At 46.2% G+C, this 14,910-nt stretch overlaps 2 protein-coding genes across 7 annotated transcripts in view; one reads left to right on the top strand and one right to left on the bottom strand.

Moving 5' to 3' along the window:
• LOC143832142 (V-type proton ATPase catalytic subunit A-like) overlaps positions 1-5,026 on the bottom strand; it is an 18,768-nt gene extending 13,742 nt beyond the window's left edge. The window contains exons 1-2 of one of the 6 annotated variants that reach the window (XM_077326091.1): positions 4,917-5,026; positions 743-853 (exon numbers count right to left, since the gene is read on the bottom strand). In XM_077326091.1, coding sequence (XP_077182206.1) covers positions 743-824 — 82 coding nt within the window. In that variant the 5' untranslated portion in view covers positions 825-853; positions 4,917-5,026. The other 5 variants (XM_077326063.1, XM_077326081.1, XM_077326101.1 and 2 more) reach the window with 5 other exon arrangements.
• KLHDC9 (kelch domain containing 9) lies at positions 4,178-14,866 on the top strand. The gene is made up of 5 exons (XM_077326115.1): positions 4,178-4,348; positions 8,578-9,098; positions 9,877-10,045; positions 12,624-12,822; positions 13,542-14,866. The coding sequence occupies exons 1-5, from the start codon at positions 4,193-4,195 to the stop codon at positions 13,706-13,708; spliced, it is 1,212 nt and encodes a 403-aa protein (XP_077182230.1). The 5' UTR covers positions 4,178-4,192; the 3' UTR covers positions 13,709-14,866.
• The last annotated feature ends 44 nt before the right edge of the window (positions 14,867-14,910 follow it).

Below are 14,910 nucleotides of genomic sequence, written 5' to 3'. Positions count from 1 at the left end.
ATTTATCATAACCTCAAACTACCCTGGGAGGCACTATTTGCCCCACTGGGGTGACTTATTTATCATTGTTAGTGAGTCACTGTTTATGGAGGTTTTAATGGGGAATTTTAATGGTTTTCATGCATTGATTTGTATTTGAAATACTGTAAACCGCCACAGGCCAGTTTCCAAGAGTGGCGGTCATACAAATCGAACAAACGAACGAATGAGACAGACCGAGTGACAGAGAGACGAAGACGAGAGACAGAAAGAAAGAAAGAGAGAGAGAGAGAGAGAGAGAGAAAGAAAGAGGGAGAGAGGAGAGAAAGATAGATCAGGGTTGCAGTTGCTCACTCTGGCTGGGGTACATGTGAGGCCAGGCTAGGAAAGGGCGACCCAGAAGGGTGCATGCTTCATAATGACAAACTCTCCTTCCCCCACTCCTCCAGCTTCTGCCCATCCCTCTTTCAGTTTCGGTAATATGGGATGGCAGGTAGCACTGAGGTTCAAGTGGCCCAGTGGTGGGTGGTTTATCTGGTCATTGACTCCCTCCCCCCCTGCCCCACCGGAATCTTTCTGGTGGCCTTCATGGCCAGTCTGCCCCTGTCCTTTCCCTAGGTGGTTTTCCTGACCTCAAACTACCCTGGGAGGCACTATTTGCCCCACTGGGGTGGACTTATCTATATCCCATCAATACATGTGTTGTTATTTTTGTTTGGGAAACACTGAAAGGGTGTACTTCCCTAGGCAAAAGAGTACCTACCGGGTCCAGAGACACCATGCACAAACCCCAGCAAGCTCTCATTCTCCGTATCGCCAATCTTGGGAAGTTTGGTGAAGTCCATAACTTCAGGAGGTCAAATGGGCACAATCTCTGTAGCAACATTTTTTAAAATAAAGGATAGTGGTTAAAGTGTTGGAGTAGGATACGGGAGTCCTAGGTTCGAATTCCCACTCTGACAAAGAAACTTGGAGGATGACCTCGGGGCCTGTCACACACTCTCCACCTAACCTACCTCACAGGGTCATTGTGAGGATAAAATGGAGAAGAGGAGAATGATGCAAGTTGCTTTGAGGTAGGAGAGTTGGTTTTTATACACTGCTTTTCTCTACCTCAAAGCGGCTTACAATCGCCTTTCCCTTCCTGTACCACGTCACCTTGTGAGTTAGGTGGGGCGGAGAGAGTTGTGAGATAACTTTGAATGGCTCAAGGTCAGCCACCAGGCTGCATGTGGAGAAGGAGTGGAGAATTGAACCTGGTTTTCCACTCTTAACCACTACATCATGCTGGTTCTCACTGGAGAGGGAAGCAGGCTACAGACAAATAAGTAAATAAAAATCATGCTGCCCTGAGTTCCTTGGAGGAATTAAAATTTATAGGAAGATTTCCACAGAAGCAGCTGGTCACACCTCTTCCTATAGGTTTGTAGAATATAGTTGGTGGGTCATAACAGATAAGTGGGCCAAGACTTTGGGTATTTTTTGGTCATATTTTTATCCCGTTCATCCTCCAGCTAGCTCAGTGCATAGTCTCCTGTTAGTCCAGTTTATCCTTGCAACCGTCCTGTGAAATAGGTTAGACTGGGGAATCAACAAACTTTTTAAAATTAAAGAGCGACTACATCAGCATTTAGAACAAGTGATGAAGAGAGAACCAGCAGAAGAAAGCCCATTTGTGTCACTTAAAATCAACAACTTTACATTAAAATGTATAATTATATTATGGATTTCCACAACGTTGGTTGTTGTAAATCTGTTACTATGAGGTGCCAGGCATGAGATCTCACACTAAGTAATCAATAGACACAAGAACACCCCTATGCTGTGGTTTTTGCACCCTGGAATAACTCTGTGCATGGTTTATACTGGGATTACTGGTACCTGTTCACCTCTCTCATTGGACTTTCTGTTTAGCATCTCTAAAAAATACCCTTTTGTCTCCAAAAACTCTTTTCCTGCCCATCACCTACGGGTTATACTGCCATGCCACCAACCCTTCCATCATATCTTAAAGATTTCATTTTCCCCTTTAAACAGCTCTAGAGCCATAGGTAGCAGAAAACTGGGTTAGACAGAGGAGTTATTGGCCCAAGATTAGCCAGCAAGCGTCATGGCCATGTGGCGATATGAACCTTTCCTAAGCATCAGATTCATCCACCTCTTACATATTCAGATTCTGGAGACTCTGGAAATCTGTGTCCATAGAAGCCCAGCCTAGTCCAAATCTCATCAGCTCATGGAAACTAAGCAGGGTCAGCCTGGGTTAGTACTGAGAAGGTACTGCGGTGCAGAGGAAGGAAAACTACCTTTGCTCATCTCTTGCCATGGAAACTCTATAGTCCTGGGATCACCATGAGCCAACTGCTAACTTGATAGCACACAATTACTGTTATTAAGGTGAACCAGAAGAATAAGCTCATATGCTTTTCTTTACCCGAAGGAGTCTCAAAGCGACTTAAAGTCACCTTCCCTTTCCTCTCCCCACAGCAGGCGCCCTGTGAGGGAGATGAGGATGAGAGAGCCCTGGAGATTACTGAAGAAGAAGAGATGGTTCTTCTGTGCAACTTTTCTCTACCCAAAGAAGTCTCAAAGCAGCTTACATTCGCCTTCCCTTTCCTCTCCCCACAACAGACACCCTGTGGGGTGGGTGAGGCTGAGAGAGCCCTGATATCACTGCTCGGTCAGAACAGTTTTATTAGCGCCCTGGCGAGCCCAAGGTCACCCAAGCTGGCTGCATGTGGGGAGAGAGGAATCAAACCGCCAGATTAGAAGTCCGCACTCCTAACCACTACACCAAACATATCTTATGTTTGCCAACTATCTTTTTTTGACAAGGCTCTTGTACTTTTAAAACTGCCTAGAAAGCTGTTCTTAGCATCAACAGAGGGCAAGCTTTATGGGTCGAATTTCTGCAGATTTTAACAGCAGAGTAGCCAAGCCAGAGGGGAAGAAATTAGTAACCTTGTTCAAAATGTGGGCATATAACCTCTCCCTCCCCTCTTTTCTGTAGGCCGAGCCCCTGTCCTTACCCTTTGGATGTGTGATGCCCGAAAGTAATAGAAAACCCTTCTTGTGAGTGATCCCTCTCCTCAGCCTGTCCTTCTCCTTCTGCCCTGGAGAATTCAGCAGGCAGGCTTGGTGGGGTGGTGCCTTTGAGGAGGGGGAGGGTTATCACTCGGCCAAAGTGGCAGAGAAAACAGGTATGGCGTGGCTACCTTCTGCTCTGGAACTAGCTTCAACCTGATGGTGCCTCAGGGAGCTCACTAGGAGCTGGAGGTCATTGGAAGAGAGAAGTCCTCAGAAGGAACAACAAACAGCCATTCTGTTTACTGTCAGCAGCCTGGTCTCCTTCCTTGTGCTTTGGGGCTGGATCCTGGTACTATAAACAGTTTGCTCAAAAGACAGAAGCCCTACTTGCACTATTTCCCATGCTGTCCCTGTCGGGGACAATTTCTAGTTTATATATTTATGACTTTCAACAATCACAGTCCCTATTTTGTCCCAGTTTTTGCCTCTTGAAGACGCCTTGGTAAAATGTTTTGAGTGTGAATTCTGAGCATGAGTTGTAAGTGATGACATCAGCACTAAATGCCCCATGCTGCCATGAAGCTTACTGGGTAATTTTGGGATGGTTAATCTTTCTCAGCCTGGCTTCCTTCCTTGCAGGGTTGTTGTTGTGAGGATAAAATGGAGGATAGGAAACAGATGCGTGCCACCCTTGGAGGAAGGGTGGGCTGAAAAAGTACAAAATAAATAACCAGAAGGGAGTCTGTGCATCCCTGAGGCACAGGTTTGTAACTTGAATGTTAGATTGGGCTCTTGCCAGGCAAGGATTTTATTCTAAGCCAACCAGCAGCAGAAAAAGAGAGGAAAATCTACGAAGAAAAATCTAGTTGTTACCGTGTCTCCTGAGGGGAACACTGCAAACATGTTCAATGCCCTAACATTTTCTTAAATTCTTCCCTGTCAGGGGCAGAACGAACTCTGCACAAGCTCAGGGACACGACTTCCAGTGAAAGTTATTTTAGAGCCAATCCCCCACCTGTCCCCCACTTGTCATTGTGATAATTTCCATCAGCCTCACTGCCACCCCCCTTCAACCGTTGCTGTTGCCATTTAATATGCCTCTTAATCTGCCTGCTTCAAATGCCTTCCAGATTTCTTGTGAGGCTGCTTTGCTGGCCGTAGCCCAGCCTCCATCCCTGGATTATTTATGCTCTTGCAGACTTTACCACACCAAGCAAATGCTTTCTGGCAGGGCCTGCTTTTTCCCTGTTGCAGCAGAATCGGTCGTCAAGACACACCGGCGTGGTTGCTATGGGCTCCCGGTTGCCAAGCAACCAGTCCTGCAGTGGTTTCCTCGCTTAAGGTAGGCCCGATTTACTATTTTTTAAATCTTTCAGGACACAAAGGCCACACGCCATTCTGATTTGGGGCACCATTTCACCGACACCCCTAAAACCAGAAATACAATAGGATGGGCTCAGCGCAAGTTTGTAGATAATGCAATCAGTGCTAGCAAACTGGCTGGTTGTGGGCCCCGCCTAGGATACATAGCTCTTGCAGGAAAATAAAAAGCCGGAATAGACCCTCCTAAGGTTCAGTGGCAGTGTAATTCTCAATGCAAGCTGCTAGGGTGGGTGGGTGTGGGGTTGCGTTGTGTAGCAATGCCAGCCTCCCGGTGGGACCAGGGGATCCCCCAAATTACAGCTCATTTCCAAATCTCTGATCAGTTCCCCCAAAGAAAATGGATGTTTCAAAGGGTGGATTTGGTGGGATTGTACCCAGCTGAGGTCACTGCCCTCCCCAGCCCTTGCCCAAATCTCCAGGGGTTTCCCAGCCTGGATATGCCAACCCTACCTCCTCCCAACCCCAATTGGTGGCTAGTGGGGACCTGGAAACCCAGGATGGGGGTAAGCAATAGAGGAAGGCCTTACTTGTGGGACTCCCAAAGGTCGGAGCCTTGGCAGGCAGGCCTACTGCTACCAATCTTTATCCCCCTCTGCAGCAGTTTGATCGGGTTGGTGGGGGTAAAAAGGGAGGGAAGAAATGTTATCTCACAGTGCCACAATGTTCATTTCAGGGTGAATAGCTAATGATATCACCGTGTAACGCAGGCTATCTCAACCGGGGTTTCTTGAAACCCTGGGGTTTCTTGATGGCCTTGGAAGGGTTTCTGGATGGGTGGGAGTTAATTAATTTTTAATATATTTTTAAAAAATTATTAAACATTTATCATGTCAACTCACACTACCCTCCAAATGGCCAATGATGGACCTGGAGGGGGTGGGAAGGGGAGGGGCCCCATATGGGCATGTATACAACTATGCTTCCCAACTAGATTCTGCATGACCACGCTCCTTCTGGGGTTCCTCCAAGGCTGAAGGATATTTCGGGGGAGGGGGGTGTTAAATGGTTAAAAAGTTGAGAAAGGCAGGTGTAATAGGACTCTCTAGTGTTGTCCTGCGCTCTATGGTTTCAGGTGAAACCTACAGGTGTCCCATGGCAATGTTTATTTATTTATTATTGTATTTATATGTTGATGTTGCACAGCCAGACATGATATTGCATACCATGGGATACAGCTTGGGCAACACTCACCTCCTCTCTCCGGTCGCCCAAGGGAGTGTTAAGAGTAGATGGTTTAATCATGGTAGACAGACTTAGATCCACTATGTAAGGATTTCTGAACAGCCATTAATACTAACTGGTAGCTTAATGCAACATGCAGCTAGTTTAATGCCGAGTAAGACTCTTGGCTCATCGAAACCAGTACTACCTACTCTGACTGGCAGCTGCTCTCCAGGGTTGCAGGATGGTAGATGTTATGTATGTAGACCTGCCAGGGACCTGACCTTGAGGTCCAGGGCAGGATCATAATCTTGCTATCATGACTGGCCAACACACGGCTGAATCCCAACTGCCGGATCCAGTTAGTTTGAATAAAGAGCTGGGGGCAATAAAGAGCTAGAATGAACCCCCAGTGTCTCTGAACCCATGGATTTAACAGTGGAGGTCCTTCACACCACCTGTTATCTGATCTTTTTAGATCTGGTTTCAACCTAGAATCTTCTACATACAAAGGCAGATGTTCTATCATTCACTGCAGTGTTTGAACAGATGGCAAAGAGGGGAACTTGTCTTCTGTTCATTTAAAAACCGTACAAAGGTTCTTGAAAGATGCAGACCATCGTGGTCAGCTGCCAAAAACAGGGAGCAATGGTAGAACCCAAAATTTGTTCTTCTTTGCAGTTTTGGAGAGGAGCCCCACCTTCTTATTCATCTGTCAACTTATTTCCCTTTACAGTTCGAGGTTAGAATCGAAGATCAGGGTTAGTGGCTGTTAACATTGCCAACCCTGGTTTAGAAAATTCCTGGAGACTTGGGCAGGGTTTGGGGCAGGAAGAGACCTCTTCAGGGTATAATTCCATACAGTTCAATTTTCAAAACAGCCATTTAACCCAGGAGATCTGGAGAACTCTGTAATCTTCATCCCCCGCTTGGAGGTTGGCAACCCATGGCTATTGTCAAAAGAGGCCCATTTGGGGGATCTTAAATTGTCAGTTTGTGCCCACAAAGAAGATTGCAGAATTAGCACCTTTGATTAGGACCAGTCCCAAAACTACAGCAGTGAGCAGACCTTTGTTGGAAACTCTTCTCATCGGTTAAGCAAAACAACCAACGGGGTGGGGAGGGTTTTCCCCTCGATATGACTAAATGGATGTGCAATTGTCTCACTCACTCTTAGGGCTGCGTGGGAGACTGCAGTCTGCAATGCCTTTTGGCATTTCCTCTATGAAAGCAGGGGGCATATTAGCAACTACCCTAATTTCCATACCATGGCCCATTTTCTAAGCCTTCCCTGCCCTGGTTCCTCTTACTGGATGCTTCAGCAGAGGATGGGGAAGGCAAACACAGGCCAAGCCAAGCTCTGCCTAGCTCACATCCATCTTTATTACCACCATCACTCCAGATTTTGAGATTTGGAGTTCCCAGAATATCTGGCATTAAGGACAAAGCCCTTGCTACGGGATCATTAAGTCCTGACCATAAAATGACCTAACTGCACCACTGCCCCAAAAGGATAAACTGGAAACGGTGTTTTATTTGCTATATTGTGTCCCGACTTTTCCAGACATTGATCTGGTAAAAAACAAAGCCAACAAATGCACAACCCCAAACCTGTCGTGAATCACAGAAGTGTCCCCCTGTGCAGTTCTCAAAACACAAGCTCCATTATGTGTGCTCCGATGGCCATAGTTACCATGGACACATCTAATTGTTTTTGTCAGTGACCCTGGAAAGTCAGGGCCCCGTCTGTACTTTCAGTAATTAATAATAAATTAAAGGGATGATGTGGATTGTGTTTGCCCTTTTTTCCCTTGCAATTGTTAAAAAGAAGGCTGTTGTGTGGAAGGCACATGTGTTCTCCAATAGGGATTCTGCCCTTTCCAAACCTACCCTCTTATTTTCATTTCCATACTATACCTAGATTCAGAGGGTTAGTCACGTTGATCTGAAGCAATAGAACAAAGTTTGAATCCAGTGTTTAATTTGTTGTTTTTCAAGGTGTCACTGGACTCAGATTTACAGTCGCTAGGCACAGGCATGCTTTCATGTTCTGCAGACAGCACATCTTGTCAACTGCAGAATTCAGGAGGGTGTTTTTCTTGGATCTTTTTTGGCTGTTGTAGAAAAGCAGGGTTTTATACCCTGCTTTTTACTTCCCAAGGGAGTCTCAAAGCGGCTTACAATTGTCTTCCTTTCCCCATAGACCCACTCTGAGGTAGGTAGAGCTGAGACAATAGACAGGACTGCTCTGTGAGAACAGCCCAAGGTAACTCAACTGGCTGTATTGTTGAGGAGTGGAGAATAAAAACCCAAATCGCCAGATTAGAAATCATTGCTCATAACCACTACAGCACTCTGGCTTTCGTCTTTAGTCTCTATTGCACAGCAGCAAAAAGATTTTTAAAAGATCACCTTGTGTTATTTTGCAATCAGTAAACTGTCCATAAAAGATCTTTGGATCATGCCTAGACCAATCAAATATAGCCTTTCAGGTAGAAAATACTGAATCTTTAACAATTTGATCATTTCCAAATTTTTGGCATAAATGATTTCTTCAAGGTTCTAATAAAATGGGTTTTATTTTGTTAATGTTTCCTGTGGAAATTGTCTCCCAGCACTGAAATATTTTCTTCTGTTGCATAGTTTAATTCCATTGTACAGATTTTACATGCTTAAGACATCTGGCCAGAAGAGCTTATAAAGGAGAGGACCAAAACAGGGGAGGAAAAGCACTGGTTGGTTTTGAAAGTGGCAGGGAAGAATGACACAGGATAAATAAAACAATTTGTAAAGAGGAGGGTGCTCTGGCAGTGGCTTTTGATAAGAGAACAGAAGTATTCATCATCCAGTCTAATGAAGCTTTCTAGTGAACCTGAAAGCTTGCTCATTCCTTTGGGAATTTCCACATTACTCTAAGAAAAGTATTTCTGCAACTGTACCTTCTCATGGACTCACAATGCTTCCACAATCCTTGCTTGATTTCAATCCAGAGTTTGCAGTCTACCTTTGTATCTCTGCCACCTGCAGGTCCGGCCTGGTATGACGGCTGCCGTCAGCAACTGGAACTGGACTCCAGTTGCACGCAGTGACCTCTTGGCACGTGGCTTCCATTCGTGCAATGTCTTGCAAGAGAAGCTCCTGATCTTTGGGGGCCTGAAGTCGCCAGACACCCAGGAGCCACCTCTGGGAGATGTGGTGGCTTTTGACCCAACACTCAAGACTGTTCAAACAATCGCTCCTGAATGCGGCTACCGGCGCAGCCACCATGAGGCGGTGGCCCTGGCTGATCGCTGGCTGTGCGTGGTGGGAGGCTGGGACGGCTCCCGAAGGGTCTCGGAGGTGTGTGGCTTCGACACCCAGCAGGCGCAGTGGGAACGCTGGACCGAGGGGTCCGCCAATGAACCTCCCGTGGGCTTGAGCAGCCACACCTGTACCAAGCTGTCGGACCAAGAGGTGCGGGTGGTGGGCCGTGAAGGTGGGCTGCGAACGCAGAGGCGCTATGCCAGCATCTACACGTTGCATATCAATCCTGCAACCAAGACCTACTGGTATGTAATGTATTTACAGGCCATGCATCCTGCTTCTCTGCAAAATTATCCAAAGCTGCTTATTTGATTAATGATAATAGTGTAACCCAGCCTTTCTCAACTTTTTTACTGTTGGAAAACCCCTGAAGCATTCTTCAAGCTTTGAGAAACCCCAGAAGTGGCTCCATCATGCAGAAGATGGTTGGGAAGCAGAGCTGTGGACACACCCATCTGGGGTTCCTCCTCTTCCCACCCCCTCCAGGCCCATCATTGGCTACTTGGGGGGAGGTCAACATGACCATATATAGTCATATCACCTGAGAAAGCCACCTTGCTGGTTAGGAGCGCGGACTTCTAATCTCGCAAGCCAGGTTTGGTTCCCCACTCCTCCACAGGCAGCCAGCTGGGTGACCTTGGGCCAGTCACAGTCCTGTTAGAAGCCATTCTGACTGAGCAGTAGTATCAGGACTCTCTCAGCCTTACCTACCTCGCAGGGTGTCTGTTGTGGGGAAAGGAAAGGGAAGGCGATTATAAGCCGCTTTGAGACTCCTTCTGGTGGAGAAAAAGCAGCATATAAAAACCAACTCTTCTTCTAAATGTTTAACAAATTTTAAAAGTATATTAAACATAATTAACTCCCTCTCATTTGGGAAACTTCCAGGGCTGTTGAGAAAACCCAGTGTAATCCGAAGCCAACAAAACCACTCTCCAATTATAAACCGGCAGCTGACTGGGAAGGGGGGGGTGTTGAAGAGTCGAGCTGGTTTACCCATCTTCGTAACATCACTCTGCTTGCCAGGTACAGAGAAGAAGAATCTCGCACAGCCTCACGAGCGGGCCATTCAGCAATGCTGCTGCGCGAGACCAGCTCCAGTGGCAAGAGCAGCGGCTACAAGCTTGTGGTGTTTGGCGGACGCGACTCTGCTGACTTTGACGTGGCTGGACGGTGGGGCAAAGGGAAGATCCACGTGAGTATATTGCATTTATTTTTTAGATTTTTATACTGCCCTCCCATATGGCTCAGGGCGGTTTACATATAACGTTGCAAGGTAATACATGGTAATGTAAGTTCATGGATTAATGAGGCTTTTGAACTCTGGTGCTGGAGAAGACTCTTGCAAGTCCCTTGGACTGCAAGGCGAACAAACCGGTCAGTCCTAGAAGAGATCAGCCCTGGCTGCTCTTTAGAAGGCCAGATCCTGAAGATGAAACTCAAAATACTTTGGCCACCTCATGAGAAGGAAGGACTCCCTGGAGAAGAGCCTAATGCTGGGAGCGATCGAGCGCAAAATAAGAAGGGGACGACAGAGAATGAGGTGGCTGGATGGAGTCACTGAAGCAGTTGGTGCGAACTTAAATGGAATCCAGGGAATGGTAGAGGACAGGAAGGCCTGGAGGATCATTGTCCATGGGGTCGCGATGGGTCGGACACGACTTCACAACTAACAACATAGAATCATAGAGTTGGAAGGGGCCATACAGGCCATCTAGTCCAACCCCCTGCTAAATGAAGGATCAGCCCTAAGCATCCTAAAGCAAGAAACCTTTGCTTGAAGACTGCCAGTGAGGGGGAGCTCACCACCTCCTTAGGCAGCCTATTCCACTGCTGAACTACTCTGACTGTGAAATTTTTTTTCCTGATATCTAGCCTATATCGTTGTACTTGAAGTTTAAGCCTATTACTGCGTGTCATTTCCTCTGCAGCCAATAGGAACAGCATCCTGCCCTCCTCCAAATGACAACCTTTCAAATACTTAAAGAGGGCTATCATGTCCCCTCTCAACCTCCTTTTCTCCAGGCTGAACATTCCCAAGTCCCTCAACCTATATTCATAGGGCTTGGTCCCTTGGCCCCAGATCATCCTTGTCGCTCTCCTCTGTACCCTTTCAATTTTATCTACGTCCTTCTTGAAATGAGGCCTCCAGAACTGTACACAGTGCTCCAGGTGTGGTCTGACCAGTGCCGTATACAATGGGACTATGACATCTTGTAATTTTGATGTGATGCCCCTGTTGATACAGCCCAAAATGGCATTCGCCTTTTTTACCGCTGCATCACACTGCCTGCTCATGTTTAGTTTACAATCCACAAGTAACCCAAGGTCTCGTTCACACACAATGTTACCTAGAAGCGTATCCCCCAGCCAGTAGGCATGCTTTTCATTTTTCTGACCCAGATGCAGAACCTTACACTTATCTTTATTAAATTGCATCTTGTTCTCATTTGCCCATTTTTCCATTGTGTTCAGATCTCGTTGAACTCTATCTCTATCTTCCGGAGTATTTGCCAGTCCTCCCAATTTGGTGTCGTCCGCAAACTTAATAAGCAGTCTTTCCACCCCCTCATGTAGATCATTAATAAATATGTTAAAAAGTACCGGATCGAGCACCGAGTCCTGAGGTACCCCGCTACTCACCTCTCTCCAGTCTGATGAAACACCACTGACAACAAACCTTTGAGTGCGGTTCTTTAACCAATTCCCTATCCACTTAACTATCTGAAAATCCAGATTGCAGTCTTTCAATTCATCCATCAGAACATCATGGATGTTTATTTATCCATCAGAACATCATTGTACCCAGGACCATGGATGTGGGTCCTGGGTACAACTAGTGCAAAAATTTGGCTCCAGTTGATAATTTTCAATGCAAGAAGGTAATTCCAATGAGAAAACTGAGGTGACTTCCCATCTAAAAAATCCCACTTTCCACAAGTCTTCCCAGCTGGCTGTTGCCTGCAGCATTCTGGGAAGAAAAGAGCTATAAGGTGGCAGCCACTACCTCATAGGCTTTGTTGGAGGTGGGGTCAGAAACTGTAAAAGGAAGTGCTTCTTTACAAAGAGTGAACATTCACTGGAATTCACTGCTCTGTAACATAGGGTGTGTTTTCAAAACACACCCGAGCAGTTGTGGAGTGTGAATTGGCAGGCCACCCACTGCAGGTCATTTTTTGTGCTCATGCATATTCGTTGGAAGTCAGGGAAGAGAAATCCATTCCACCCTCTTGCAGTTCAGAGACCTTACAGAGAAAACTGACCCGCGGAAAATAACTGTGCTGGCAACAACTGCTAACAGGAAGACAAAAACAAGGACTTTAGGGTGCTTTAGGATGCTTAGGGCTGATCCTGCGTTGAGCAGGGGGTTGGACTAGATGGCCTGTATGGCCCCTTCTAACTCTATGATTCTGTGATTCTATGAAGGACAAGGGAGGCAATCCTATATGAAGGGCAAATGCTAGGAAACAGGGATTATCTCTGATCAAGAGGAACAGATGGAACATACATCAAAATTTAAATGAGGACCTTTCATTAAAATGTAGAAATAATTTTTAAAAGTGTGGTTGCCACTCTCGGGCCTCCCTGACTCCATGAGGACCAACAATTCCCACACCCTATTGCTTTCAACTCATTGGGCTTCCGTTTCAGCGACACCTGCTGGCAGCCCCCTGCCTTTAGGGCTAAGAAACAGCTACACTATATAACCCTAAAGGTGCCCCTTCAAATTTAATAGCTGCCTCATGAATTTCCCACCCCTTTTTCCTCCCCAGGTAGATTCTGTCCATGCTCCTGAGTTGACAGAGCAGATCAGTCGTTTGGTCAGAACTGAAAAGGGATCCCGGGAGGCACCTAAAGGCTTGCGGCACCAATCCTGCACCGTGGTGGGGCCTTTTGCCATCATCTTTGGAGGGGAGACCTTATCCAGAGGCAGGGATGCCGTTTGCAACGACCTCTATGTCCACGATACACGTAAGGGAGAGTTTGTTCTTTGAAGGAGTGTTGTAGTAAAACAAGCTAGATCAATGTCTACTCAGGGCTGTCACCAGCTCTCCAGGGCCTCCAGTAGAAAGCTTTTCCATCATTTACTATCAGACAGTCCTTTCTGACTGGAGATTAAACCAGGGATCTTCTGCACCAGAAGGGGCACATTCAGCACATGCAGCCATAGGGTGGCCAAGTGATCCTCAAAATTCCTCAGAAAAGGTGACTGCACAATCCATGACAACTAATAAATGCTATTTTTCCCCCAGTGGGTATTTTTTCATGATTTCTGTCCATCACTGTAGATCCTGTAGCAGACAGGCTTAGAGAAGCACAGTCTAGTAAAGCCAGGGGTAGTCAACCTGTAGTCCTCCAGATGTTCATGGACTACAATTCCCATGAATGAGGGGAAATGAGCGTTTGCTGGCAGGGGCTCATGGGAATTGTAGTCCATGAACATCTGGAGGACCACAGGTTGACTACCCCTGTAGAAAGCCACCCACCCTCCCAGCAAGTGTCTACTTGGTACCTGCTTCATAAGACTACAATTTCAAAAGCTATTCTTTATATGCCCCTAACTTAACACAGCTTAGAACACCCCTCTCCACACCTCTAGAGTCCTCATGCCCAGCTAGGTAGGGCGATAGAGTAGGAAATGTAATGGCTCTTCCGTGAATCTGAAAGATGCCTACTTTCTGCACATCCAGGGTCTTCACCCGCAATCTGGTACCACTTCCCTGGTCCCGATCGAGCCCAGAAGAGAGTTGGTCATCGCACCTGCCTTTGGAACGACAAGCTCTACCTCGTCGGGGGATTTGGGGCTGATGGCAGGACCCCCTGTCCAGAGATCTGCGTTTTAGAGATCTCTGTGTGAAGATCCCGTGCTGTTCTCGTGAGCCTCTGATCTCATGTCTGCCAAAGAGCTCCCCACCCTCAGTGGGGGAAAGTTGCCTTTCATTTGCATGAAATAAAAGCCACACACACACACAGCTTACCAAACAAGCTCCTCTGTTCTGCAGGAAAATGGAGAACAGGGCTGATCCAAATGGCTAACATGGCAGCTTAGGGGGAGAAACTATTTCAAATTTAGGAATATAGTTTTATCATATAGAAGGCTTGCCCCCTGCAGCTTTTGTAAAATCTAAAACGGATTCACATGAGATATATATGGACAGCCTCAGTGCTGTGGAGATCACAGAAAGCTGTGCGCCCAAGCTAACATAAGCTCCACATGAAAAAAACAGCTGAATTCTTCAATCTACTTCAGATACAAACATAGCGATTTCACTTGTTTTAGGGCATTTAAAAGAACTCTTCAGCCATGTGAATGGGTTTTAATCAATTCACTGTATGTGAACCATTTGAAGGGAAAATAGCACTGTTTCTACAGCAAGATGGGGATCCATAGTAGTCTGTCAGCAGTAGTAGAAGAGTCCAGGAGCACCTTAAAGACTAACGACATTTGTGGCAGGAGAGGAGCTTTCATGAGCCACTGATTTCTTCAGATTAGGTATCTTAAGTGATTCAGGAAAGCTCATGCCCTGTCACAAATTTTGTTAGTCTTTAAGATGCTACTAGACTCTTACTCCTATCTACTATCTCAGAGCAAACATCACCGGAGAGGCATTCTGTCCAAAGACAGAAAAGGGGGAATACACTGCCCGGTTAATTTGGGGCCAACATTTTTTAGTCTATCAAAATTAGCTCAGTCAGTCACTGTAATTGTCAAGGCCTTCATTCTGCTCAATTTCATGGAGTAAATTTAATCTTAAAAATTAAATCCCGATCTTGAATTATTTGACAGAATTCCATTTGAGTTTTGAAAGCATCCTGACAAGTGACAGAACGGAGAGGCACCTAAAAAACCCTGCCATTCATATGCAGCAACTATCTTTGCTATCATAAGGGCTATAAGCTTTCTTTTCAGAAGGAAGCTGAACTTGAGAAAACAGAAAAAACGCCTATCAAGTTATTCTAATTCTGTGCTCATGCAAAACTGCAACATACACACAAAGAACGAATCAGCAGTCTTTCCCCCGGCTTGGAATTCCCACCATTTCATGCCAGTGAGAGAGG

The sequence above is a fragment of the Paroedura picta genome, chromosome 1 (genome assembly GCF_049243985.1).
Source record: "Paroedura picta isolate Pp20150507F chromosome 1, Ppicta_v3.0, whole genome shotgun sequence".
NCBI classification, from domain to species: Eukaryota; Metazoa; Chordata; class Lepidosauria; order Squamata; family Gekkonidae; genus Paroedura; species Paroedura picta.
The sequence above is the reverse complement of the archived record's forward strand: the minus strand, read 5'-3'. Positions and strand labels throughout refer to the sequence as shown.

Bases quoted from the DNA above. Each gene is read 5' to 3' on its own strand.
- KLHDC9 (XM_077326115.1), top strand. From the start codon at position 4,193: ATGCTCTTGCAGACTTTACCACACCAAGCAAATGCTTTCTGGCAGGGC. The intron at 4,349-8,577 runs GTAGGCCCGATT...TGCCACCTGCAG, and splicing joins CAGTGGTTTCCTCGCTTAAG to GTCCGGCCTGGTATGACGGC. The intron at 9,099-9,876 runs GTATGTAATGTA...TCTGCTTGCCAG, and splicing joins CCTGCAACCAAGACCTACTG to GTACAGAGAAGAAGAATCTC.